General features: G+C 60.1%; 3 protein-coding genes across 4 annotated transcripts; all 3 read left to right on the top strand.

Annotated features, from left to right (window-relative positions):
* Positions 1-329: 329 nt before the first annotated feature.
* Positions 330-16,306, top strand: TCF25 (TCF25 ribosome quality control complex subunit). Its single transcript, XM_084215036.1, has 18 exons — positions 330-529; positions 1,423-1,617; positions 2,956-3,030; positions 4,537-4,658; positions 5,279-5,344; positions 6,473-6,555; positions 6,987-7,117; positions 9,900-9,999; positions 10,313-10,406; positions 11,223-11,315; positions 11,784-11,889; positions 12,171-12,330; positions 13,511-13,598; positions 14,155-14,313; positions 14,894-14,984; positions 15,155-15,234; positions 15,884-15,956; positions 16,095-16,306. Exons 1-18 carry the CDS (start codon positions 350-352, stop codon positions 16,254-16,256), a joined length of 2,058 nt encoding a protein of 685 aa, XP_084071162.1. The 5' UTR covers positions 330-349; the 3' UTR covers positions 16,257-16,306.
* A 1,829-nt stretch (positions 16,307-18,135) lies between these two features.
* Positions 18,136-19,080, top strand: MC1R (melanocortin 1 receptor; the record flags this gene model as incomplete). The annotated part of the gene is made up of 1 exon (XM_084215123.1): positions 18,136-19,080. The coding sequence occupies one exon, from the start codon at positions 18,136-18,138 to the stop codon at positions 19,078-19,080; it is 945 nt and encodes a 314-aa protein (XP_084071249.1).
* A 925-nt stretch (positions 19,081-20,005) lies between these two features.
* Positions 20,006-22,836, top strand: TUBB3 (tubulin beta 3 class III; the record flags this gene model as incomplete). 2 transcript variants are annotated; one of them, XM_084215132.1, is made up of 4 exons in its annotated part: positions 20,006-20,062; positions 20,560-20,668; positions 21,343-21,453; positions 21,761-22,836. In XM_084215132.1, 4 exons carry the CDS (start codon positions 20,006-20,008, stop codon positions 22,834-22,836), a joined length of 1,353 nt encoding a protein of 450 aa, XP_084071258.1. The 2 variants fall into 2 exon arrangements, with proteins under 2 accessions (XP_084071258.1, XP_084071259.1); XM_084215133.1 differs by lacking the exon at positions 20,560-20,668 and having other exon boundaries at positions 21,351-21,453.
* Between the last annotated feature and the right edge of the window lie 990 nt (positions 22,837-23,826).

Here is a 23,826-nt window from a genome sequence, read left to right as displayed (position 1 = left end):
GCTGTGCCCACCCCTGACCCCGCACAGCACCGTGGGAAAACCCCGCTCCCCGTTCCCACTCCCCCTCCCTACTCCCGAGCTCTCCCAGCCGCGGGCCCAGCCCAGCCCGTGTCCCGGTCCCCACCGGTGTCGCGGGGCCGGGTCCGGTCCCCACCCTTGCCCGTTCCCGGTTCCGCGCTCCCCGCCCCGGGACACATTTCACGCGCGGAGCGCCACGGAGATCCCGGCGCGCAGGGGGCGTGGTCTTCTTAGAATCAGCCAATGGCTGCGCGCAGCGGCAGTGGGCGGAGCCGGCGCGGGGCGGGCGCGCAGGCGCAGTGCGGGCGCAGGCGCGGAGCGGGCGGGGGCGATGTCGCGCCGGGCCCTGAGGCGGCTGCGGGGGGAGCAGCGGGGCCAGGAGGGGCCGGGGCTGGGCGAGCTCGGCCTCGACCCCGGCCCGGAGCGCGCCCGTGAAGGGGGGCCGCCGCCAGCCCCCGGGAAGGGGCCCCGCGGGCCGGCCCGCGCCGCCGTCAGCAACCGCTTCGAGCTGGTGAGGGGGGGCAAAGCCGGGGGGCCCCGGGGTGCAGCGGCTGGGGACAGCTGGGGTGGCAGGACTCGGGGGACAGTGACTGGGGCGGCAGGGACTCGGGGGACAGTGACTGGGGGGGCATATGGGGGGCAGTGACTGGGGGTGACAGCTGGGTGTGCAGTCGGGGACGTTGCTGGGGACACTTGGGTGGCAGCAAGGTGACAGTCAGTGGGGGTGGCTGGAGTGACAGTGACCTGCGGGCAGAGGCTGACGGGCTTTGGGGCTGACTGGAGGGAACAGGGGGGCAGTGACTGAGGGGGGCTCACAGTGGGGGTGGCAGAGGTGACAGTGCGTGTGGCAGTGATTTGGGGTCAGTGGTTGGGGTGGCAGTGATCGGTCTGGGTGGTGAGAAGGGTGGGGGGCAGCAACTGGGGCTGAACTGGGAGGAAACGGGAAAGAGGCCTGGAGGGGCTGGGTTTGGATGTTGTCAGAGCTGGACTGGTAAAAATGTTTTTAGGAGCATCCCTGCCACCTTCCCAGCACTGCAGGATCCCAGTGCTGGATGTCAGATGGGCCCTGGTGGCACTGCTGGGTCCTTGGGGTGACAGAGCCCAGTCCTGCTCTCCAGACACCTCCTCCAGCCCCAGCCATTCCCTGTCCTTCCCCGAGGCCTGGCTGTGTGGGCATAGGCAAGGCTGGGTTTGGAAGCTCTCCCAAGGGAAGAGCAGAGTCTGGTGTGAGGGGACACACCGCGGGGGTCCTGTGCTCCCCTACACGTGCGTGGGACTGTCCAGGCAGCCCCTGGGTGACATGCTGGACATGAGGGGGGTCCAAACCTCCATCTGTGTGCAGGAGGAGTGTTGGAGCAGATCCCTGGGGAATGCTGTCCCTGCAGCTTGTCCCTGTGTTTGCAGATCCCAGCTGAGGAGTCGGAGGATGAGGCGGCGGCCGGAGAGGAGTGGCCGGACACACGGCTCGGCCAGCAGGACCCGGCAGGAGGGAGCCCCGAGGGCAGCAGGGACAGGAGCAAGGAGGGGACTGTGCCCCCTTCAGGGACAGACGGTGATGGACAGAGAGAGGGGCAGGAGGCTGAGCAGCCAGACAGAACGGTAACCGCTGCCAGGGACGCGCACTTCAGGCTGGGAACTCACATCTGGAGAGGGTGGGCACTGTGGTGCGGGGGCTGGGTTTGTGCTAGGATCCAGAGGGGTTCTCCAGCTCCAGAGAGGAGGCACCCGAGGAAGGTTGTGCTGTGTCCACATGAGCACTGAGGTCAGGCCAGGGAGGAGTGGTCTCAAGGGGGCATTTGTTTTGGAACAGGGGATGTGAGGACTGAATACTGAACCTCTTCCTGCCCGTAGTGATTTGTTGTCATTGGATATCAGGATTCCTCCTGTGGTCTGTGTCAGCCCAGAAGTGTCTCCTTGCAGGATTTTGTAAGGAAAGGGGCATTTAATTAACAATTTCCCATGGCATGGCCTGCCCAGATCTCACCAGAGAAGAGGGTTGGAGGAGCAAAGGAGCTTGGCCCCTGGTCTCACTCGTTTGCTGTGCACTTGGGGTTTGTGTCCCTGGTTTGGGTGGCAGAGGAGCAAAGTCCACTGTCTGTGCATTCCAGCTGTGCCAGTGGCCTCTGCCAGCCCAGGGGCTGTGGGTGCTCTGGGCAGTGTGTCCCTGTGTGAGCAGTGACTCCAGGGGTCCTGACCTGGTGAGTTGGCTGTGCCAGCACTGCAGGACACACCTGTGGCTGCTCCCAGAGCTCCCTGGGAGCCTGGGCAGGCAGCTGCTGCTCCTGGGTAGAGCCAGGACAAGGCTTGGAGCAACCTGGTCTAGTGGAAGGTGTCCCTGCTTAGACAGGGGATAGGAACTGGATAAATTTTGAGGTCACTTCCACCCCAAACCATTCCTTGATGCTGTGGTCCCTTGCTGAGTTACCTGCTAAACCCTGGAAATTGCTTGCCAGCAGTGCCAGTCAGGTTAGGGAATGCCCCTAACATCCTGAGCTGGAGCAGCTGCATCTGTGGGGAGAGGAACTCTGGCACTGGGACCTTTGTCAGGTCTTGGTTTTTGGGGAAATGGGAGTGAAATTGGGAACTGTCCTGCACCCTGGAAAAACAGAAATGCAGCTTATCCTGGGGACTGAGAGAGGCTGAAGCATTTCCTCCACACCTGGTACAGCTAGACTTGTTTCTCTTGTCATTTTGTAGCCTCAGACTGATGCGAAAGTCAGCTGAGGTTTAACCCTGTGTGAATCTTTGGTGCTTTCCTCCATTTTCTCCATGTGTCTTGATTTCCATTTTTTTTTTGTTCCCACTAACAAACACTAAAGAGTGATTTTTGGTTTCATTTAAGGACCCTCAGTGCGCTGATCCCCGTGGGAAATGCTCTTCTTCCCATGGAGCTGGCACCCCTGGGAATGCTGACAGCTCTTGCCTTTGTCTTTGCAGCTGGCAACGAGTAACAAGCCACGGAAGAAAAAAAAGAAAAGGAAAACCAAGAAAAATTCAGCAGGAGAGACTGTGGTATGTCTGTGTGTGTTCTGAGTCAGGGACCAGGCTGGTTCCTCCAGTGGGGCTGGCAAAGTGGGAATTCTGAGGTGACTGTAGGAGAGATCCAAGGCAAAAAAAGCAGTTTCAAAATTTAAAGAAGCCTCTTTAGGATCGTGGAATCCTGGAATGGTTTAGATTGGAAGGGACCTTAAAGCTCATCTCATTCCATCCGCTGCCATGGATGGGGAGAGCAGTGCTGGGACCCCAGAGCTGGAAGAAGCAGATGGGTAAAGTCATTGATCTCCCTAATTCAGTAGGAGTGAGGTTCAGGTGGGAGCTGGTTTTCTGGTGGGGTTTGAGTCTGAACTGTGCACAGAATTACAGAATCCTTAAGGTTGGAGAAGATCTCCCAGGTGGTGGAGTCCAACCTCCCTGTTTACTCCAGGGAGAGTCTTCGGTCACCATCCTGAGTCACCGGATTCTGGAGTGAGTGGCTAAGCCATGACAGCAGGGCCAGCACCCAGCTGGCCACCTCCTCCCTGGGAATGCCACTCAGGAGTGAGTTTCTGAGGTGGAGAACCCTCTTGGAGAGCCTGTTTCCTTTCCCAGTCGAGGAATACTGAGCAGCAGGGGCAGATGTGCCAGCTGGAGGCTGGGTGGACACCCAGACCCAGGCACTTGGGTTTGCCAGTGAGGGATAATGCAGCCTCTGTTCCAGCACTTCCATGCAGAGCACATTATCCCTTTCCTGTGTGCACTCCACGCACAGGGGCTAAATTTAGCTTGAAAAGGCAGCCTGGCAGTGCAGCTTGGGTGTCCTGAATGGAATTCTGTGTTCCACCCATGGACATCATGAGGAGGATGTGCAACAGGCACGTAAGAAATGTGTCACTTGGTGTTTGTTGGGGGAAAATGGGGGGAAATCGGGTTAAAGTGTTGTATAACTGTAGGATGTGAGCAGCTGGATGGATTCCTGGGGTGGTTGGAAAATGGGGAATGGGAGACTTGGATGAAAGTCATGTGTGTGTTTGAGACCTTGTCACGAGGCTCACGGCAGTAACTTGGTGTTTCCGTGTACAGTAGAGGGTGATGGCTGGTTATTTAAATATTTAAGATGTCTTTGGACAAGGGCCTGGAGTGTCAGGACAGGGGGAAATGTCTTCACACTATCAGAGGGCAGGGTTACATGGGATATTGGGAGGAAATTCTTCCCTGTGAGGAGAGTGGTGATGCCCTGGCACAGGTGCCCAGAATAGGTGTGGCTGCCCCTGGATCCATGGCAGTGTCCAAGGCCAGGTTGGACAGGGCTTGGAGCAGCCTGGGATAGTGGAAGGTGTCCCTGCTCAGGGCAGGGGGTGGAACAGGATGAGCTTCAAGTTCCCTTCCAACCTAAACCATTCCGGGATTCTCTGAAGAGCCACAGCCCCTCACCCTGGGATCAGGATGAGCTGGAGGCAGCTGGGTGTGATCTGTGCTGGGTGGCCTGCAGGCTGCTGTGACTCAGCCTGTAACAAATGCCTTGGCTTTGCCTTTCTTAAGGAAGACAACGACCTGGAGGACATTGACAGCCTTCTGGAGAGGATCGAGGACCCCAGGCTGGCCCCACAGACCCAGGGCGGGGTCACCGCTGACAGCCGGCCCCTGCTCTACGTGGAGCACAGGTGCTGCTGCCTCCCACCCGCCTCTGCCTCGGTCTGAGGGACATCTGCTCCCTGAGGAGCGGGGCTGGGACCTTCCCAGTGTGACCTGGCCAGGAGCTCTGCACCTTGATTGAAAGGGTTGGGATGGTTGTGCACATCCCTGCTCCTGTCTGCTCCTCTGGGAGCTGTGTTTGGTTCTGATGGGGATTCTCTGCTGCCAGGCCTGCTTGCAGTGGTGGCAGGACTAAAATAGTCTCCAGAGGGACCTTCCAGCCTCAGAACCTCTGCAGAGGTGCCAGTAGCCCTGGTGTGTAAAGCTTGCCATGGGATTCACTTGTGCTCCCGAGCCCTGGCTGTTCCCAGGAACATCCCAGCTAAGGCTCTGGCTGCCCTGGAGAGGGCAGCAGCAGTATTCCCCAGCTCTGGAGCAGGGCAGGAAGAAACCCTGTCCACGGAGCAGGGCTTTCCCTTCCAGTTCTGGCAGTTTCAGTCTCCTTTCTCCATGCTATGTCTGGCCAATGGGGAGTGTGTGACAGTTTGGGGGTTTTCCAGAGGCACTTTGGGGTGCTGGGTGTTGATGGAGAGACTTGAGTGTGGCACTGTTTAACTGATGGAGCTTTTCTTTCTTTCCATCTTCTCAGGAACTTGAATCCAGAGAATGAGTTGAAGAGATACTTTGGGGCTCGTGCTGTGCTGGGGGACCAGAGGTTAGTCCAGAATTTGGTATTAAACCCTTTCCAAATCCAAGGAGGTGTGTCTGTCCTGCCCTTGGCAGGGCTCATGGAGTCCCCAGTGCCACACCTGGGCAGGTAATCCCAGGCTCAGGGTGTGTTATTAATTTAGTAGTTGCTTATTGGGGCAGAGGAATATTTTCTGCAATATGTACAAGGTGGGGAAAGACTTCTCCAGGCTTTTACTGGCGTTTGCTTTTTCTTTTGCACCTTTCCCCTCTCATTTATTTCCAAACCATCAAAGTCCTTTCACTCAAGTTCACAGAGTGCAGGCACATAGATTTTGTTTGTTTCTCCACAGTCATCCCTTGTTGCAATTCCAGAGCCTCTGGACAGAAAGTGAACCCTGAATACTTTCAGCATGTCATGCCCCCTGTATCCAGGGGCCCAGGGAGCCTGTTGCTCCCTGGGTGTGATGTCTCTGCATTTATCCACTGCACTGTGCTCACTGTCATCCACAAAATCCCCACTTCCATGAGCTGGCTGGAAAACCAAGAATGGTCTGAGCTGAAGGAGGGAGAGAGTCTTTGGAGGAGCATTTGGTGCTTGAGGAAGAAACTGCAGTTCCTTGGGATTGTCCTGTGCAGGGCCAGGAGCTGGACTTAATAATCTGTGTGGGTCTTTTCCACCTTAGGGTAGTCTGTGATCCCTTTCTGAGGAGGTGTGGCTCCCTCAGAGTAGCCTTGATCCCGAATTGCTCCTGAGCCAATAAATTGGGCATTTTTGAGTACAGCTTAAACTAATCCAGTGGACATTTGAAGGCCCTGCTGGGAAGAGAGATGAGTCAGAAGGATGTGGAGCTCTCCTAATTGGACCTGGGAAGCTGTTTGAAGCACAGAGGCAGCTGAGGGTTTGGCAGGGATAAAAACAGGGAGAGAAGCTCTGGAAGCGGAGATGCTGGAGGCACTGCCTGGCCTAGATGGTGCACATAAGGCAGAGCCTGAGCACAGGTGTGGTGTGTCTTGGAGGCAGACATAGAGCTCTGGGCACAGCTCTGTGTAGCTCTCTGTGGGGAAGAAATTGGACCTCATTTTCCCCTTTAACGTGGTTTCATCCTGCTGCTGTCAGTGCAGAGAGGTTGTGAGCTGTGTGTTCCCTCCCCAGGCCGAGGCAGCGGCAGCGGCAGTACGTCCGCAGCATGTGGCTGACAGCTCCCAAGAACACCTGGCCACGCTACAGCAAGACAGGTGAGGCCTTTGGGGCTGCCTCCTGCCTCTTAGCCCCTGGCCCATGTGACATGGATGCTGCTCAGGGCATGGAATCTAAGAGGGACCTGCTCCTCAGCTGGTGGAAATACACCTCCTGCCTCAACAGAGAGCTCTGTGGACTTGTACCTTACAATTTGGGGGTACAAATCTCCCTCCCCCTCTTTTGGAGGTAGCAGGGCATGGGTGCTTCCCACTTAGCTGCAGAATTGCTGGATAATGAGAAGTATCCCTGGGGAGAATGAGCAGCCTGGGCTTTTTGGGTGGGTTTGAGGCTTGGACTCATGGCAGCGGGGGGAAGAGTGGAATTCTCTGTGAGTTTCCAAAACCACGTGTGTCTGTGGACCCAGTGATGCTGTGAGAGAGCAGAGGAGGTTCTCTTGGGGTACCCAGGTCTCCCCTGCACCCTGCAGGTATCACCATGCAGCTGCTGGACACCCGGAGGGGGGTGCAGCACTTCACCTTCGAGCACCACCGTGAGTACCAGCAGGTGCAGTTCAAGTTCCTGGACGCTGTGGAGTCCATGGACCCCAACAACATCGTGGTACGTTGGCTTGGTGGTGCTGTTCCCTCCTGTGTTCCTGCAGCCCCTTTCCCTGGGACCTTGGGCTGGTGCATTCCAGTGGAATCGTTTGGGTTGGAAAAGCCTCTAAGCCAGCTGTTCCCCCAGCACTGCCAAGGCCACCCCAAACCCATGTCCCCAGGTGCCACATCTACACAGCTTTAAAGTCCCTCCAAGGATGGGGAATTCACCCCTGCTGTGGGCAGGCTGGGGCCAGGGCTGGACAACACTTCTGGGGAAGGAATTGTTCCAAATATTCAACCTGAATCTCCTCTGCCACAGCTTGAAACTGTTGTGCTGTCCCTGTTCCTCTGTTCCGCAAAGCCTGACCCCCCTGGCTGTCCCCTCCTGTCAGGAGTTGTGCAGAGCCAGAAGGTTCCCCCTGAGCCTCCTTTTTTCCAGGCTGAGCCCCCCAGCTCCCTCTGCTGTTTCTGCTGCTCCAGACCCTTTTCCAGCTCCATTGCCCTTCCCTGGACATGCTCCAGCCCCTTGATGTTTGTGTTGGGGTGAGGGGCCCAGAACTGACCCCAGGGCTGGAAGTGCCCCAGCAGTGCCAGCACAGAGGATGGGCACTGCCCTGCTGCTGTGGGCACACCTGGCTGACACAGGCCAGGTGCCCACCTGGGATCCTGTCCATCCACTGTCTCCTGCACCCCCAGGTCCTTTCCCAGCCACTTTCCCCCCAGCCTGTTTCATACATGGGGTGGTGTGACCCACAAGGAGAACCCAGCTTGTCACCGTGTTATCCTTCATCCCTCTGGTCTCATCCCCTTGATCCATCCTGTCCAGACCCCTCTGCAGAACCTTGGATTATTTATCTCCAGGCTTGTTCGGGCTGTTAGGACTTGTTTGGAGAGTAGAGCCCTGTGTCCCTCTGTGTGGGGTGAGGCAGCACTAAGTGCTGAGCTGTGCTGTCCCCTTGTTAAGCAGTGACCTCCTTGGTGCAGAGGAGGTCTGGTGGCTGGTGGCCGAGCCTTGGTGGCTCTGCCAAGCATGTGCCAGGTCACCTTCTGAGAGAGGAGCCCACAGGAACTGTCCGTTTGGCTGCAAGGGTGGGAACAAAGCCCCCTTGTCTCAGCTCTTAGCTGGGAAAGGAGGAATATTGTATAAACCCATCGTGAACTGGCAATCCAAACTAACAGCTGTTCTATTTATAAACTCCTGCAAGGATGAAAAATGTGTCTTTTCTTGGTATTTCAGCAAAACAGGCTCTTGTGTTGGGAGTCCTTCATGCGTGTCCGAGCTCATTAAGCTGTATGGTAACATTTATAGTTTGGAGTGATAAGCAACAGCAAAATTGCTCTGCACCCAACTAAACCATAACTGAGGGATGTTTCTCTGAAAGGTCTGGCCACATGAGCTGGGATACATGCCCTGGGGATGTTCTTTAAAGAGCCCATTGTCTGCTAAATAAAGTTTACTTCCTTCTGCTTTCCCACCCTCAGCTCAGGGCTGCGGGGCTCTCTCCAGCTCAGCAGTTCTGCCTGGATTGAGGGATTTGGATTAAGTGAGCCAAGGTAATTCTTGTGCAGCAGTGAGTGTCCCAAGGACAGCTCAAGCTCAGTTCCCCACACAGGACAGGCTTTCCATGGTGTTATAATCTGGAAGCTCTGACCCTCTTAGGGGGTCAGGCTGAATTTGAGGACATTTGTACAGCTTCAAGTCTTCCCCTTTTCTGTTAAGGGTAAGATCTAACAGATGGATTTGGCAATTCCAGACAGTTTGTCCATGGTCACCACAGTCCTGGCATAGGTGGAGCCCAGCTCTGCCTTGTTGCTGTGGTTTCAGCACATAAAACATCACTTTTGGGGAGCCTCTTGTTCAGTGAGTTTTTCTGCCCTTGCTGGTAGGTTCAAAGGTCACCCTTGGTGACCTTCCTTGGCTTTTTCCCATCACAGTGCTCCATGTCCCCCCAAAAAGTGGGCTGGGGAGGAGCTTAATAGTTCTACCCCTTAAGAAAGGAGGTTAAGCATCAGGCAAGTGGCTTCAGGCTGGCCTGGGCCAGCCTGGAACATCCAGTCTTTGTGCTGTTGGTGGTCCCACAGGTCCCCACCCTTCAGATGGAAACTTTTGGAGCTTTGGAAGCTTTTTTTTTTTTTCAGTTTTAGGAGGAAAAAAAAATCCCCAAACTAAACTGTGAGAAGATTTGTAGCTTCAGTATTTTTTACTGAACTTAGGTTTTAGGTACTTGAGAAAAGCCTATTTATAATATAATTAGTGAATTGAGAGAGGTTTTAGATTAAACTTCTCTTCTGAAGCCTGGAAGTAAATATTTATTATTATTATTATTATTATCCATTACTATTGCTGATTCCTGGATTTGTAATTGATGTGTCCAAATGTCCTCTCAGTATCCAGAGGATGCAAAACCTGATCAAATGCCTAGAACTGTTGAGGAATAGAGAAAAAACCCCAAACCTGTAACAGTGCCTGCATCTCGTTCTCTCCTTTCCAAGGAAATGGAGGAGCTGGGAGACATCTGGAGGAGGACAGAGAAGATGAGCAAAGGCCTGGCATGGGCTCTGCTGGAAAAGCTGGGAGGGAGCTGCCCAAGGGAGGCTGCCTTTGAGGGCTCCCATCCTGCACGTGGTGGGGACAGAGCTCCCTGGGCCCTTCCAGCTCAGGGATGGATCTGGCAGGGTGGGAGTAAGGGAGCTCTTGGCATTGTGTGTCACACAGCTGGCTGCTGGAAGGTACCTGGGTCAGTGACCAAATTCCTGAGCCACTGGTAATGACCCAGAGTCTTTGCAATGCTCTTGTGCAGCTGCTGCTCCAGATGAACCCGTACCACGTGGACTCCCTGCTGCAGCTCAGCGACGTGTGCCGCATGCAGGAGGACCAGGAGATGGCCCGGGATCTCATAGGTAAGCGTGAGGTGAGGAGCAGATGTGTTGGTGTGAAATCCTTCCCTGGCTGGGGCAGTGGAGGGCAGGAACTTGGCTTTTCCTGGACCAACCTCCATCCCAGAATGGTTCCTTTTCCCACCAGAGTGTGATCTATCGTGGAAGTGCTCACTGCCCTGGTACCTGTTGCCACCACATTGTGTGAAGTGCTTTGTGCCTGGCTGGGCTGGGAACGAGCTGGTTTCCTCTCTTTGGGGCCAAACAGAGTGCTGGGCAATGCTGTGCTGGGCTGGTGTCCCTGTCCTGTCCCTGACACTGACCTTGCTCTCCCCAGAGCGGGCACTGTACAGCCTGGAGTGCGCCTTCCACCCGGTGTTCAGCCTCACCAGTGGGACCTGCAGGCTGGACTACCGGCGCCCAGAGAACAGGTGAGCAGGGCTGGGCAGCAGGGGGGCTCAGCTGGAGCCCCTTTGGCCACAGCCACCCAGATTCACCACTGCTGCTCATCCAGGGAGACCCCTGAGTGTCCCTTTCTGCTGGGGGCTCCTGGAATGGTGCTGGAGCACAGGCAGCTCGTGCGTGGAAGCTTCTGCACAAAGCATCCCTTTTCCCAAGGGATACCTTCCTGCAGTAGGAACTGTCCCTCCCTGTCATATCCTTCTCATGCCATTAGTACCCCTTAGCCCAAAATGGTCACAAAAATCCTTGCTGTGTGTTTCCAGCCGTCACCCCCAGCACTCACACTCCTCCCAGCCTGGATCTTTATGTAACTCCAGCTCTGCAGCTGCTGGGAAAGGTGACTTTATTCTGGGAATTTTCCAGTCAGCTGAGCCAAGCCATCTCTCCCAAACTGCTGTACCTGGAGGGTGCTCACATTTCAGTCCCTCTGGCTGACATACTTTGTGCCATCAGTGACCTGTATCACCAGTTCAGGTGTTTGGCCTCCCCACTCTGTGTCACTGTCCCCACACTCCTGGGACAAGGCAGGATGTGGACTTGGGGGATTTACTTGTCTTGGTACCAGTCTCCAGAGCAGGTTGTGAGTTTTCTGTCCCTGTTCTTGCACAAAAAGATAAGAAAAACAAGAGATGGGAGCATGGGGGGGGGTCTGTGGCACCCCATGCCACACCACAAGGTGATGCTTGAGGGTGTGGAGCTCTTGATGACTGTGTCCCCTTTTTTGAGTGGCACAAACTACTTCTTTCCACATCTGGCCTCTAAGTCCTGCTGCTGTTCTCATGCAGGGCTTTCTTCCTGGCTCTCTTCAAGCACCTGATGTTCCTGGAGAAGAGGGGCTGTCCCCGCACAGCCCTGGAGTTCTGCAAGCTCATCCTGAGGTAGGTGCCTCCACCGAGGGTGGAGTGTCTGGGTTTGGGGGGGACAGTCACCCCAGACAGGTTCTGTTGCTCCTGGGCTTGGTGTGGGTACATTCCCCCTTAGAGCTGCACAGGTCTGTGCTGGTGTCCATGGAGAGGTGATGGGTGAGGAGGAGCCCTGGCTGGCCTGTGACTGCCAAACTGTGGCTGAGCTTGGAGGCTCGGCAGAGCAAAGTGTGGCAGTGGCTTCAGCCCGCTCAGTTTGTGGCCACTGATCCTCCTCCTGGGTGGTGGCAGGGGACTGTCCCCTCTGTAGGGACGCAGAGCACCACTCTGTCATCCCACTGGCCATGTGGGAGCGACCGTGTTCCTGTTCTCTCCACTTGCTGAGTCACTGGATGTCACTGGGAGAGGCTGTTTGACTCAGAAATCAGGGCAGCTCTCTCAGCTGTTGTGACACTGAGTTTGTTCTCTCCCCCTGCTCCCAAGCCTTGATCCTGAGGATGACCCGCTCTGTGTGCTGCTGCTGATCGACTTCCTGTCCCTGCGGGCCAGGGAATACACCTTCCTGACCCGCCTCTTCCAGGAGTGGGAGGTGAGTGGCCAGAGGTGAGGGGATGGCTGCCTGGGCGTCTCACAGTCCAGCTGCCATCCCAGTGGCATTGGAATGATCCATAAAGCCTGGGCTGTTGGTTCCTGTAATCCTTGGGTCCTGCAAGTAGTTGTGAGAACTCAGAATTGCTCACTCAGCTGTGGGGGCACCGAGCCAGCGGCTGGGAGCTCACTTAACCCCAGCAGGCAGAGCCCCGACCCCGCACAGCCCAGCTCTGCTGCACAGCATCACTTCTCGGTACCTCTCTCTCCCTGATGCTGCAGAGTCACCGGAATCTGTCCCAGCTGCCCAATTTTGCCTTCTCGGTGCCACTGGCCTATTTCTTCCTGAGCCAGCAGGAAGAGCGCCCGGAGCTGGAGCGGAGCCAGGCCCGGGAGCGAGCGGCCCGGCTCATCCAGCTCGCGCTCATCATGTTCCCAAGCGGTGAGTCTGTCCCCTCTGGTGAGGCCATCCTCGGTGAGGGCTTTGTCACTGTCCTGGGAGAGCTGGGGCTGCGTTCCCGGCAGGCGGGACTGGATTCTCGGCAGGAATTTGCCAAAGGCCTTTGGGGAGGGAGCCCTGAGTCAGAGCGGAAGCGGTGGGGCAGAACGGCAGTGCCTGTGCCCAGTGTGGTGGAGTGAGTGCAGCGCTGGCCTCGTCACCCCAGCACAGACACTGAGGGGCTGGAGCGTGTCTGGGAAAGGGAACTGCAGAAGGGGCTGGAGCATCAGGAACAGCCGAGACAGCTGGGGGGCTCAGCCTGGAGAAAAAGAGGCTCAGGGGGTCCTTCGGTCCTGCACAACTCCCTGACAGGAGGGTGCAGCTGTAGGGGGTCAGGCTCTGCTCCCATGAGCAGGGACAGGACAAGAGGAAACAGCTTCAAAGTTTGGTATTTGGAACAATTCCTTCCCCAGAAGTGTTGTCCAGCCCTGGCACAGCTGCCCAGGGCAGGGGTGGAGTCCCCAGTCCTGGAGGGACTGTGGACAGGGCACCTGAGGATATGGGTTTGGGGTGGCCTTGGCAGTGCTGTGGGAACACTTGGGATCAATGATCTTGAAGGCTTTTCCAACCTTTCAGTTCTGTGGTTCCGTGGTTCTGCCCACCCTCCCCAGAGCAGCTGATGTTCCTCCAGCAGCAATGGTCAGGGGTGAGCAGGCTGGGGGAGGGTGAGAGCTGGAATATTGGAGCAGGGAGATGTCTCACCTCCTCGGGGCTGCCCGGGGCAAGGACAAGCCAGTCTCCTTGGCTCTCCCTCCAAGGCACAGCTCTGTTTTGGATGTGGTCTCCCCATGGGTGCCCATCACTCTCCCTTTCATCCTGTGGGTGCTGCTGTCCATGAAAGGAGCACACAGCCCTCAGGCCCAGGGGAGGGTGTGTGCAGCAGGAAGAACCAGCTCTCCAACAGAGATTCAGTTTGTGGGGGCTGGAAGCATCTTTCAGGCTGCTCGTTGAGGTGACTGAAATAATGCCCTTGTGAGCACAGGGACCAGCAGTGTCCTCAGCCCCTCCTTGTGTCCTTGTTGGTGCCCCAGGGGGTTCTGGCCTTGAGGAGTAGGGGGTGACCCCACTGCACACTGCCCCCTTACCAGCAGGTCCAGAGGAGTTCTCTGCCTTTGTCTTGCAGTTCTGATGCCGCTGTTGGATCACTGCAGCGTGCAGCCCGACGCCAGGGTTGCCTCCCACCCCTTCTTTGGGCTGAATGCCCAGATCAGGTAAGGCCTGGACATGTTCTCGGCAAAGGGATCGATTTTGCCGGCGGCGGGGATCTTGCATGCTCAGACAGCTAATGGAGGAGCTTGTTTGGGTTCCCTGAGTAGGCTCTTTTGGTAATGCCTCATTTGATAATCCTTTTGATAATGGATTTCCATAATGGCCTCTGGATCGGGCTGACAGACCCACCTCAGCTCAAGGTGGACGGGTCAGAAGTTCAGCCCAGAGCCTGTTGGTGTGTGCAGGGAGGGAGGGCGACGCGTGTGTCCTCCCAGGGCAGGCTGTCTCCAACCAGTCTGCCTTCCTTTGACACGTGGTCTTCCTCAGCATGCAGAGGCTCTCCCTCAGGCCAGGGCAGTGTTCCCTCATTTCATGGCTCTGCTTAGCCTAAAAATAGATGGAGGCAGAAGTTCTGGTGGAGGTGGATGGCAGTATCCGGGCGGGAGCCTGCGAGTCCTCTCGTGTTCCCACGCCAAAGGCCAGCACAGAGCTGAGCTCTCACCATCCCGTGAGGAGCAGGAGGAGGAGGGTGCCGTGAGTAACAGCCATCTCCCATAGCCAGTCGCCCGCCCTGAACCAGCTGACATCCCTGTACGTGGGCAGGACACACGCCCTGTGGAAGGACCCGGCTGTCATGGCCTGGCTGGAGCCCCACGTCCACGAGGTTCTGCGCATGGTGGACGCCCGGGACGCGCTGGTGCAGGAGGCCGAGCACAAGTGAGCACACAGGGTGCAGGGCAGGGTTCCTGTGCCAGGGACAGAGTGGGACAGAGGGTCTGTCCTGGGCAGCAGCAGTTCCGGTGTCTGGGACAGAGCTCAGAGCCCCACAGCTGCTGGTCTGATGCTGAAGGTCACAGCATGGGGCCAGGAAGGCAGTGGCTCTTCCATGTTTTTCACAAATGGGAATGTAGAGCTGAACCTGCGCTGCATATCCTGCACTGCCTTTCCCAGGCTTGGCTGTAACCTGTACCCTGGAAACATCCTGGGGAGGGTGAAGGGGTGGCCTGGCAGGGATGGCCACACAGGGCAGGTGAGAGCTTAGAAACACTTCCCAGTGCTGAGAAACAGGAGAGAGCTGTCAGGTGTCCTAAACCAAGGTCAATCTGCTCATTCCTGAGCTCTCTGCTCTTTCTCCAGAGCTCAGCAGCTCCCACCCCCTTTGGCTCGCTCTAAGCCAGCTCCGTCCAATATGGCCTTGTCCCCCAGAGCCAGGGAAGCTGCTGACACTGTGCCTGGAGCAGCAGAAATGGGAATGTGCCTGCTCAGGGCTCACTGCTCTGTCCCCTCCCCGCCTCAGGAGGAAGATCCGGTACCAGAGCGCTCCCAGGAACATCTACCGGCACATCATTCTCTCGGAGATGAAGGAGGCCACAGCAGCCCTGCCTCTGGTGAGGGGCCTGTTGGGGCACAGGGGCTGTGGTGGCTCTTGTGTGCCTTCTGGGCCCATCCGAACTCCTGTCACTCATGGTTTCTGTGGGTGCCCATGTTTGCTGCTGCTGAATGCACAGCCTTCATTCCTTCCTTTCTCCTTCATCCCTCCTTTCTGCTCTCCCTGCAGGAGGTGACCTCCCAGCCAGTGATGGGGTTCGACCCCCTCCCTCCTCTGGATTCCATTGTTTCCTACACCCGCCCAGAAAGGTACCACCTCCTGCTCTGGCACAGCCAGCCGTGCTCCCTGCATGCCCTCAGCCCCAGGCCAAGCTGCACGCCGGCACTCTGTGCTGGCATGCTCCTCCATGGCAGAGGAAGAGCTGTGGTGCTCCAGAGCTACAGGCTGGACTGGTCCTGCTGCCTCCTGTGGTGGTCACCACTGGCCATTCCCCGCCACAGGGCAAAAGCCAGGGAAAACCCAGGCCATGGCTGACTGGGAGCGTTTGGGGTAAAGGGAAATTTAAATACAGCCAGCCCTGGTGTTGGGGTGGGGCCATGTGTGTGTTCCACACCAATCCATTCAGAGCAGAGCTGGTAGGATCATGGAATCCTGGAATGGTCTGCTTTCAAAAGACCTTAAAGCTCATCTCATTCTACCCCCTGCTATGGGCAGAGACACTTTCCAGTAGACCAGGCTGCTCCAAGCCCTTTCCAACCTGGCATTGGTTGTGCTCTTAATGACTGGTTTGCTCAGAGTTCCTTCTCAGAGTTGCCTGAATTCAGAATCCCATTGGAACTCTTCAGTTCCCTCCCTCAGGGCTGGTTCCAGCAGCACTATGGTTCTCCCAGCCCACATCCCAGTGAGGAGTCACAAACTGGGCTGTACCTTCACCATGGTGCCATTTGTGTCTTCCAGAATGAGCCATCCCTCCAACGAAAGCACTTTATCCCTCTTCTTCCGCTCGCTGTTGCCAAATTTTAACTTGCAGGTGAGCGCGCGCTGGGATTTGGGTGCACCATTCCCCCACGGTGTTCCTGCTCCAGCAGCCGCTGCTGGCAACAGCCCTCTGCTGATTTGGCCCTGGTGCTGTCCCTGTCCCTGCCACCACCGTGCTGCTCTCTCGTAGGGGGACATCCGGCACGACGGCGACGACGAGGCCGGGGCAGCGCAGGACCTCAACCAGGGGGTGAACCGGCTGATGGCGGCCATGCGGGACATGCTGGCCAACATCCAGTTCCAGGAGCCCCCCCGCGAGGACAATCCCGAGGGCGACGGCGACTGGGATTGAGCCGGGGTGTCCCTCCCTCCCCAGACCCTCTGGCGTCACCCCCGATTTGTGTCGCACTCCAATAAAGTCACACAAACGGACTCGCTGTGGGAATGGGCTCTTCTGAGGAGGGGACTGCATCCACGACGTGGCCTCCATCCAGGGAGGGGGGCTGGAGCCACAGCCATGGGCCTTGTCCAGGGCCCCTCTCTCAACAGGGGACAGGGGCTGTCTGAGCATGTCCGGGCTAATCAACAGCAGCTGTCCCTTGTCCCCATGGCAGCTTAGTCCCCTTCTGGCCTCTTCTACACACAATTTCCATCCTATTCCCCTCCCTGTTCTCCTGGCTCTTGTCCTTAATTCCCAGAGGGGTTTTACTGCCCTCTTCTTCAGCTCCTTTGTGCTTCCTGAAGCCTGGAGCTTTCTTCGCTCTGCAAAATACTCTGCACCCTCCAAAGGTCTGAGAATCCCCTGTGCCACTAGAATTGTGCATGGAGCAGTTTTTCCAGCCTTTTAATTATGTTTGGAGAAGAAATCTTTCCCCCCTTCTTTGTTTGTCTATCCTTTATTCCCTCACCTTCACCTAGAGCAAGGAGCAAGGTAAGCCACAGTCAAACCTTAACTCATCCTTGTTCCCGTGAAGCTTTGTTCCCTTTTTTTGCTGAGTAATAGTGAATAGAATAAATCCCTGTTCCTGCTGTATCACCTCCCTGGGGGATGTAGCTGGGCTGGGTGTGCAGACCCTGAGTCTCAAGGCAGCCCGCCCTGGCTCCATTCCGGGGATCCCATCCCTGTAACTTTGCGCTGGGGCAGCCTGGGACCCCATGCCCACCGCATGCAGCTGAGCCCTTTCCATCCCTGCCGGAGGGAAGGGCTTCCCAGCGGAAGTGGGTAGCCGTGGGATCGGCCTGCCCGCGGAGCTGTGAATGGCTCTTTGGCAGCCGCGCGGCTCCAGGCATCAACACGGACCCAAGGCACATGATGGTCAGCTGGGCCCTGTCCGCACCGCCTGCCCGGGCTCCCCGCGGCGCCGTGCTCTGCTGTGTCCCGTTTCACCGTGCCTTGGACGATTCCTATCGCGTCCCATGCCCGCCCCGTTGTACAACGTCTCCACTGGGGCCATGGGAATGGGACCCTCCCGGGCCCAATGCGTGGGACAGCCTGGATCCTGCAGTGCAGAGGGTCCTATAGGGGTCCCCGAGGTGCATGGATAGCTCAGGGGCTGTGGATGACCCCCCACAGCAGGTGGGACCCCCCAAGACACGAGTCCCACGGGGCACACTGACCCCCATAGGACACACAGGCCTCGGGGCACAGGGGCCCCCTCAAGATACGTAGGTCCCCAGCATTCAGGGGTCCCCCCCAGCAGACACAGGACCTCAGGACATGTGGGGACCGGAAGGTGCACAGTCCCCCAGGGCACAGAGGATCCCTACGGCAACACCCCCAAGGTGCATGACCCCAGGGATGCATGGAGCACCCCAGGGCATTTGAGACCCCCCGAGCAATCGGGGTCCCCAGGGCTACCCTGGGGGTGTCTCAGCCCTGGCCTCGGCGGCGGCCCCCCTCACTGCCAGGGTGCCTCCCTTACGCAGGTGCCCACCCTCCTCGGAGGAGGAGCTGCGGGAGCCGCTTTAAAGTGGGGCAGAGAAAGGGCCCTTTCTTCCCCAGCACCCTGGGCCGGCGGGCGTGGGACGCCGGGCAGCGCTGGCACAGCGAGCCGCACCCGAGGGTCCCGGGGGGCACACGGCACCCCAGGCACATCCCAGGCCTCCCGTCCCCAATTCCTCGGCATCCCCTCGGCCTCGCCGCCGGGCGCCGCGGGAGAACTGGCGGGGCACAACGGGGGCTCGGGGGCTGTGCGGGTGCCACGGGGGGCCCCGGGGCTGAGGAGGGGGTCATGTCGACGCTGGCCCCCCTGCGTCTGCTGCGCGAGCCCTCGAATGCCAGCGAGGGCAACCACAGCAACGCCACGGTCGGTGCCGGCGGTGGCTGGTGCCAGGGGCTGGACATTCCCAACGAGCTGTTCCTGGCGCTGGGGCTGGTGAGCCTGGTGGAGAACCTGCTGGTGGTGGCCGCCATCCTGAAGAACAGGAACCTGCACTCGCCCACCTACTACTTCATCTGCTGCCTGGCGGTGTCGGACATGCTGGTGAGCATCAGCAACCTGGCAGAGATGCTCTTCATGCTGCTGCTGGAGCACGGGGTGCTGGTGATGCGCCCCAGCATCGTCCGCCACATGGACAGCGTCATCGACACGCTCATCTGCAGCTCCGTCGTCTCGTCCCTCTCCTTCCTGGGGGTCATCGCCGTGGACCGCTACATCACCATCTTCTACGCCCTGCGCTACCACAGCATCATGACCCTGCAGCGGGCCGTGGTCACCATGGCCAGCATCTGGCTGGCCAGCACCGTCTCCAGCACCGTCTTGATCGCCTACTACCGCAGCAACACCGTCCTTCTCTGCCTCATCGGCTTCTTCCTCTTCATGCTGGTCCTCATGCTGGTGCTCTACATCCACATGTTCGCCCTGGCCCGCCACCACCTCCACAGCATCTCCAGCCAGCAGAAACCACCCACTGCCCACCGTGGTGGCAGCCTGAAGGGTGCCGTCACCCTCACCATCCTCCTGGGCGTCTTCTTTATCTGCTGGGGGCCCTTCTTCTTCCACCTCATCCTCATCGTCACCTGTCCAACCAACCCCTTCTGCACCTGCTTCTTCAGCTATTTCAACCTCTTCCTCATCCTCATCATCTGTAACTCGGTGATTGACCCCCTCATCTACGCCTTCCGGAGCCAGGAGCTCCGGCGGACGCTGCGGGAGGTGGTGACGTGCTCCTGGTAGGCAGGGGGACACGGTACCGGCACGGCCACCCCCGCCCTGAAATGGACAGACGGATGGACTGACAGATGGACGGGACGAGCCGCGGGGTGCCCGGTCCGGGCGAGGGACTCACGGTTCCCAATAAAGGCTCTTTGCAGTGACGCTGTGGCTGACATCGGGCGGCTCCGGGGAGCCCCGAGGGGAGAGGTCCCTCCCGGTCCCGCCGGTCGGTCAAGGGCCACTTGCTCCCGGCGGGAATCGGGAAGGACCGGCTGGGCGGCGGGAGGCTGGACCCTACGCGGGGGGTGGTCCCGGCCGCCCCCGGACAAAGGGCCCATCACCGTCGCCTTTGTTCTCGGGCCGCGCCCGCCGCCGCCCACCTCGTCACCGGCACCGGCACTGTCCTCGCTCTCGCGGGGGCGACCGGCGACCGGGACCCCCAGGGCGGCCCTCCCGTACCCTGTCCCTACCCCTCCCCGTTCCGGGACGCGGTTGGGAAGGGTGTCCCCTGTGTGTCCCCCCGCGCCGCCGCCTCCGCCGCCGCCCCGGGATGCTCCCGCCGACGCAAGGTGGTCCCAGGGTCCCCGCACGGGTCCCGGGGTGTCCCCGCTCCCCGTGGGTGCCGGGGCCGCCCCCCCGGCCGTGCCCCCCGCGGGTGCCGGGGTCCCCGCTCCTCCGCGGCGGGGCGTGGCCGCGGGCGGGGCCGGGCGGGGCGTGGCGGGCGGTGCCGGTGCCGCAGGGCTGTTGCGGCGCTGCGGCGGCGGCCGCTGATTGGCTGCGGGCGGCGGTGACGTCAGCGGCCGGCCCGGTGCGGCGGCGGGAGCCTATAAAGGATGCGGCGGCGGCCGCACCGCCCCCCGCGCTCCCGGTGCCGCTCCGCTCCGGTGCCGCTCCGCTCCCGGCCCCAGCCCGCTCCCGTCCCGCTCCGCTCCGGCCCGGCCGCACCATGAGGGAGATCGTCCACATCCAGGCGGGGCAATGCGGCAACCAGATCGGCGCCAAGGTAACGGCGGCGCCGCCCCGCCCCGCCCGCCGCGGCGGAGCCGGGCGGCGGACAAAGACAGACCGGCTCCCCTCCCCCCCGCCGCCGCACCGGGAGGACAAAGCGCCCCGCCCCCCCCCGCGCCCCCCGCCCCCCGCCTTTGTCCGTCAGCACCGCGGACAGCGCCCGCGCCGCGCCCCGCCCGCCGGCTGGGGGTCCCGGTGCCCCCGCCCTGCTGAGCCCCCCTCGGCGTTTGGGGTGCCCCACGCCCTGCTCGGGATTTTGGGTGTTTGGGGATCCCCCTGCCCCCGCTCCGCGGGGACCTGCCCAGCGGTCTGGGGAGTCCCGGTGCCCCCCGCCTGTCCCTGCCGGGGGTTTCAGTGTTTGGGGTATCCCGGTGCCTCTTGCCCCACCCAGCCCTGCCTCGGGATGGGAGGATCCTGGTGCCCCGTGCCTCGCTCGGGGGCCTGGGGGTGTTCCAGTGCCTCTCGCCCTGCTGAGCTCCCCGTCCTCCCCAGTTCTGGGAGGTGATCAGCGACGAACACGGCATCGATCCCAGCGGCAACTACGTGGGGGACTCGGACCTGCAGCTTGAACGCATCAGTGTCTACTACAATGAGGCCTCTTGTAAGCAACCCCCCCTCGAACCTCCTCAGTCAGGGTAGCCTGGCACCCCCATCCTGGGCTGGGGGGTGGGGCCCCAGTGTGACCCCCCAGTGCAGGAGGAGCTGGGTCTGCTGGGCTGGGGAGGGGGGGCAGACAGACAGACCCACCCACCCCGTGGAGGTGTGGGGCAGGTGTACACCCAGTTCCAAGGGACCCTGCGATTTGGGAGGGGTCACACACAACACCTGCACCCCTCCCCTGTTGGACCCTGGGAGGGCAGACATGTGCACCCACCCCCTCAGACCCTGTCCTGTGGGGGGGGGGCACCTGTGCCTCTAAGTTCATGGGACCCTGTAGTTTGGGTGGGGGCATGACAGCTGCACCCAGCCCCGTGGGACCCTGTGGTTTGGGGAGAGATGGACGCCTGTGCTCCCCCTGTAGGATCCTGTGGTGTGGGAGGGACAAAATACCAACATCCACCCAGCCCACGGGGAATGGGGGCAGACATGTGCACCCACCCCATGTGACCCCCATTGTTTGGAAGGCGTGAGACGTGCACCCACACCAGGAGCCCCTGGGATTTGGGGGGGACCTGTGCAGCATGCCCTGTAGAACCCTGTAGGGCGCTGGGAGCACCTCTGGGGCGGGATGGGGGGGCGGCAGCAGGTCCCCTCCCGTCATGGGGTCTTTCTCAGCTCACAAGTACGTGCCTCGCGCCATCCTGGTGGACCTGGAGCCGGGGACGATGGACAGCGTGCGCTCGGGTGCCTTCGGCCATCTCTTCCGCCCCGACAACTTCATCTTTGGTAGGTCCCCGGGGAGGGAGGGGTGCGCTGCCCCCCGATGTTCCCCCCGGCCCCCGCGTCCTCGGACCCGCCCAGCCGGTCGCCGTACCCGGGGCACTGGGCGGGCGCACCCCTCCCGCGCCGCGGGGCCCGGCACTGCCGGCTCGTCGCCAAACCTCTGCGGTTCCTGCTTCCCACCCCGCCCCGGCGTCAGATCTCCCCGGTGCTGCCGGCGGCAGCGGCTGGTCCCAGCCCTGATCCTCTCCCGGTCCCCTCGGGCCGCGGGCGCTGGGGCCGGCGGCCATCGGAGCCTCTTTTCTTTTCCCAGGGCAGAGCGGTGCCGGGAACAACTGGGCCAAGGGGCACTACACAGAGGGGGCCGAGCTGGTGGACTCGGTGCTGGACGTGGTGCGCAAGGAGTGTGAGAACTGCGACTGCCTGCAGGGCTTCCAGCTGACCCACTCGCTGGGCGGGGGCACGGGCTCGGGCATGGGCACGCTGCTGATCAGCAAGGTGCGCGAGGAGTACCCCGACCGCATCATGAACACCTTCAGCGTGGTGCCGTCCCCCAAGGTGTCGGACACGGTGGTGGAGCCCTACAACGCCACGCTGTCCATCCACCAGCTGGTGGAGAACACGGACGAGACCTACTGCATCGACAACGAGGCGCTCTACGACATCTGCTTCCGCACCCTCAAGCTGGCCACCCCCACCTACGGCGACCTCAACCACCTGGTGTCGGCCACCATGAGCGGCGTCACCACCTCGCTGCGCTTCCCCGGCCAGCTCAACGCCGACCTGCGCAAGCTGGCCGTCAACATGGTGCCCTTCCCGCGGCTGCACTTCTTCATGCCCGGCTTCGCGCCGCTGACGGCGCGCGGCAGCCAGCAGTACCGCGCCCTCACCGTGCCCGAGCTCACCCAGCAGATGTTCGATGCCAAGAACATGATGGCCGCCTGCGACCCCCGCCACGGCCGCTACCTCACCGTGGCCACCGTCTTCCGTGGCCGCATGTCCATGAAGGAGGTGGACGAACAGATGCTGGCCATCCAGAGCAAGAACAGCTCCTACTTTGTGGAGTGGATCCCCAACAACGTCAAGGTGGCCGTGTGTGACATCCCGCCGCGGGGGCTGAAGATGTCCTCCACCTTCATCGGCAACAGCACGGCCATCCAGGAGCTCTTCAAGCGCATCTCGGAGCAGTTCACGGCCATGTTCCGCCGCAAGGCCTTCCTGCACTGGTACACGGGCGAGGGCATGGACGAGATGGAGTTCACCGAGGCCGAGAGCAACATGAACGACCTGGTGTCCGAGTACCAGCAGTACCAGGACGCCACGGCCGAGGAGGAGGGTGAGATGTACGAGGACGACGAGGAGGAGTCGGAGGCGCAGGGCGCCAAGTGACGCCCGCCGACCCCCGGCACTGCCCGCAGCCCCCCCGGCTTCGCGCTGCTGCAGCCCCAGGTGCTGCTCCCCCGCCATCCCCTCAGTGTCTCCTGACCCCGTCCCCCCTGAGCCGGCTCGGCCCCTCGCCCCCCCTTCCTACCTCCCCCCTTTTCGTTTTTTACTGGTTTGTGTCTTATTATTTTTTTTGAATACTTAATAAATTTATTGCTGTCCAGGTACTACTTGTCTGTGCCTGCGGGGTAGGGGGGACAGGGGACACCCACACGGTTCAGCCCTCCCAGCCATTCCCAGCCAGGGAACGTGTTTGGGGAGCCCCCATGCACTGCCCCCCACCCTTCTGCCCCTCAGGTCCAGCTGCCCCAGGCAGGCTGTGCCTTTGTCCCCGCTGTCACCCTTCTCCATGCCCGGGGGGTGTGGCCCTGTGCCAGGACACAGTTGGCCCTTTGTTCCCCAATCTGAGGTGGTAGCACAGACCCCGGGAACCAGGGTGTTTCCCCAGGGCTGGGTGTGTGCCCAGTTGTGAAGGACTCGGGACACTCCTGGATCTGAGCCCTCGGCTTTGGAGGCCATTGACCAGTAGGACTGTGGGCTATAAGAACAAGGGGCTGTGGAGATGGGGACACTGGGGCTGGGGACACTGGGGATGAAGGCTGTAGGGGTGGGGTCTGTAGGGGTGGAGACAGTGGGGATGGAGGCTGTGGGTTGTGGGGATGGGGGCTATAGGGACAAGGTATGGTAGGGCTGGGGGTTCTGGGGCAGGGGGCTGCAGGGGTGGGGACAGTGCGGATGACAGCAGTGGGGCCCGGGACGGTGTGGATGGCAGCAGAGGGGCCAGAGGCTGTCGCGGTGGGGACAGTGCGGATGGCAGCGGTGGGGACGGTGGGGGTGGCAGCGGTGGGGCTGTCGCGGTGGGGACGGTGCGGATGGCAGCGGTGGGAACAGTGCGGGTGGCAGCGGTGGGGCTGTCGCGGTGGGGCGGTGCGGGTG

The sequence above is a fragment of the Fringilla coelebs genome (assembly GCF_963513975.1).
Source record: "Fringilla coelebs genome assembly, chromosome: 14".
Classification (NCBI taxonomy): Eukaryota; Metazoa; Chordata; class Aves; order Passeriformes; family Fringillidae; genus Fringilla; species Fringilla coelebs.
The sequence above is the reverse complement of the archived record's forward strand: the minus strand, read 5'-3'. Positions and strand labels throughout refer to the sequence as shown.

What these genes read in the sequence shown, in the direction of transcription:
- TCF25 (XM_084215036.1), top strand. Translation starts at nt 350, where the DNA reads ATGTCGCGCCGGGCCCTGAGGCGGCTGCGGGGGGAGCAGCGGGGCCAG. An exon ending in CTGAGCAGCCAGACAGAACG is followed by an intron (nt 1,618 to 2,955) that starts GTAACCGCTGCC and finishes TTGTCTTTGCAG; the next exon opens with CTGGCAACGAGTAACAAGCC. An exon ending in GATGGCCCGGGATCTCATAG is followed by an intron (nt 10,000 to 10,312) that starts GTAAGCGTGAGG and finishes TGCTCTCCCCAG; the next exon opens with AGCGGGCACTGTACAGCCTG.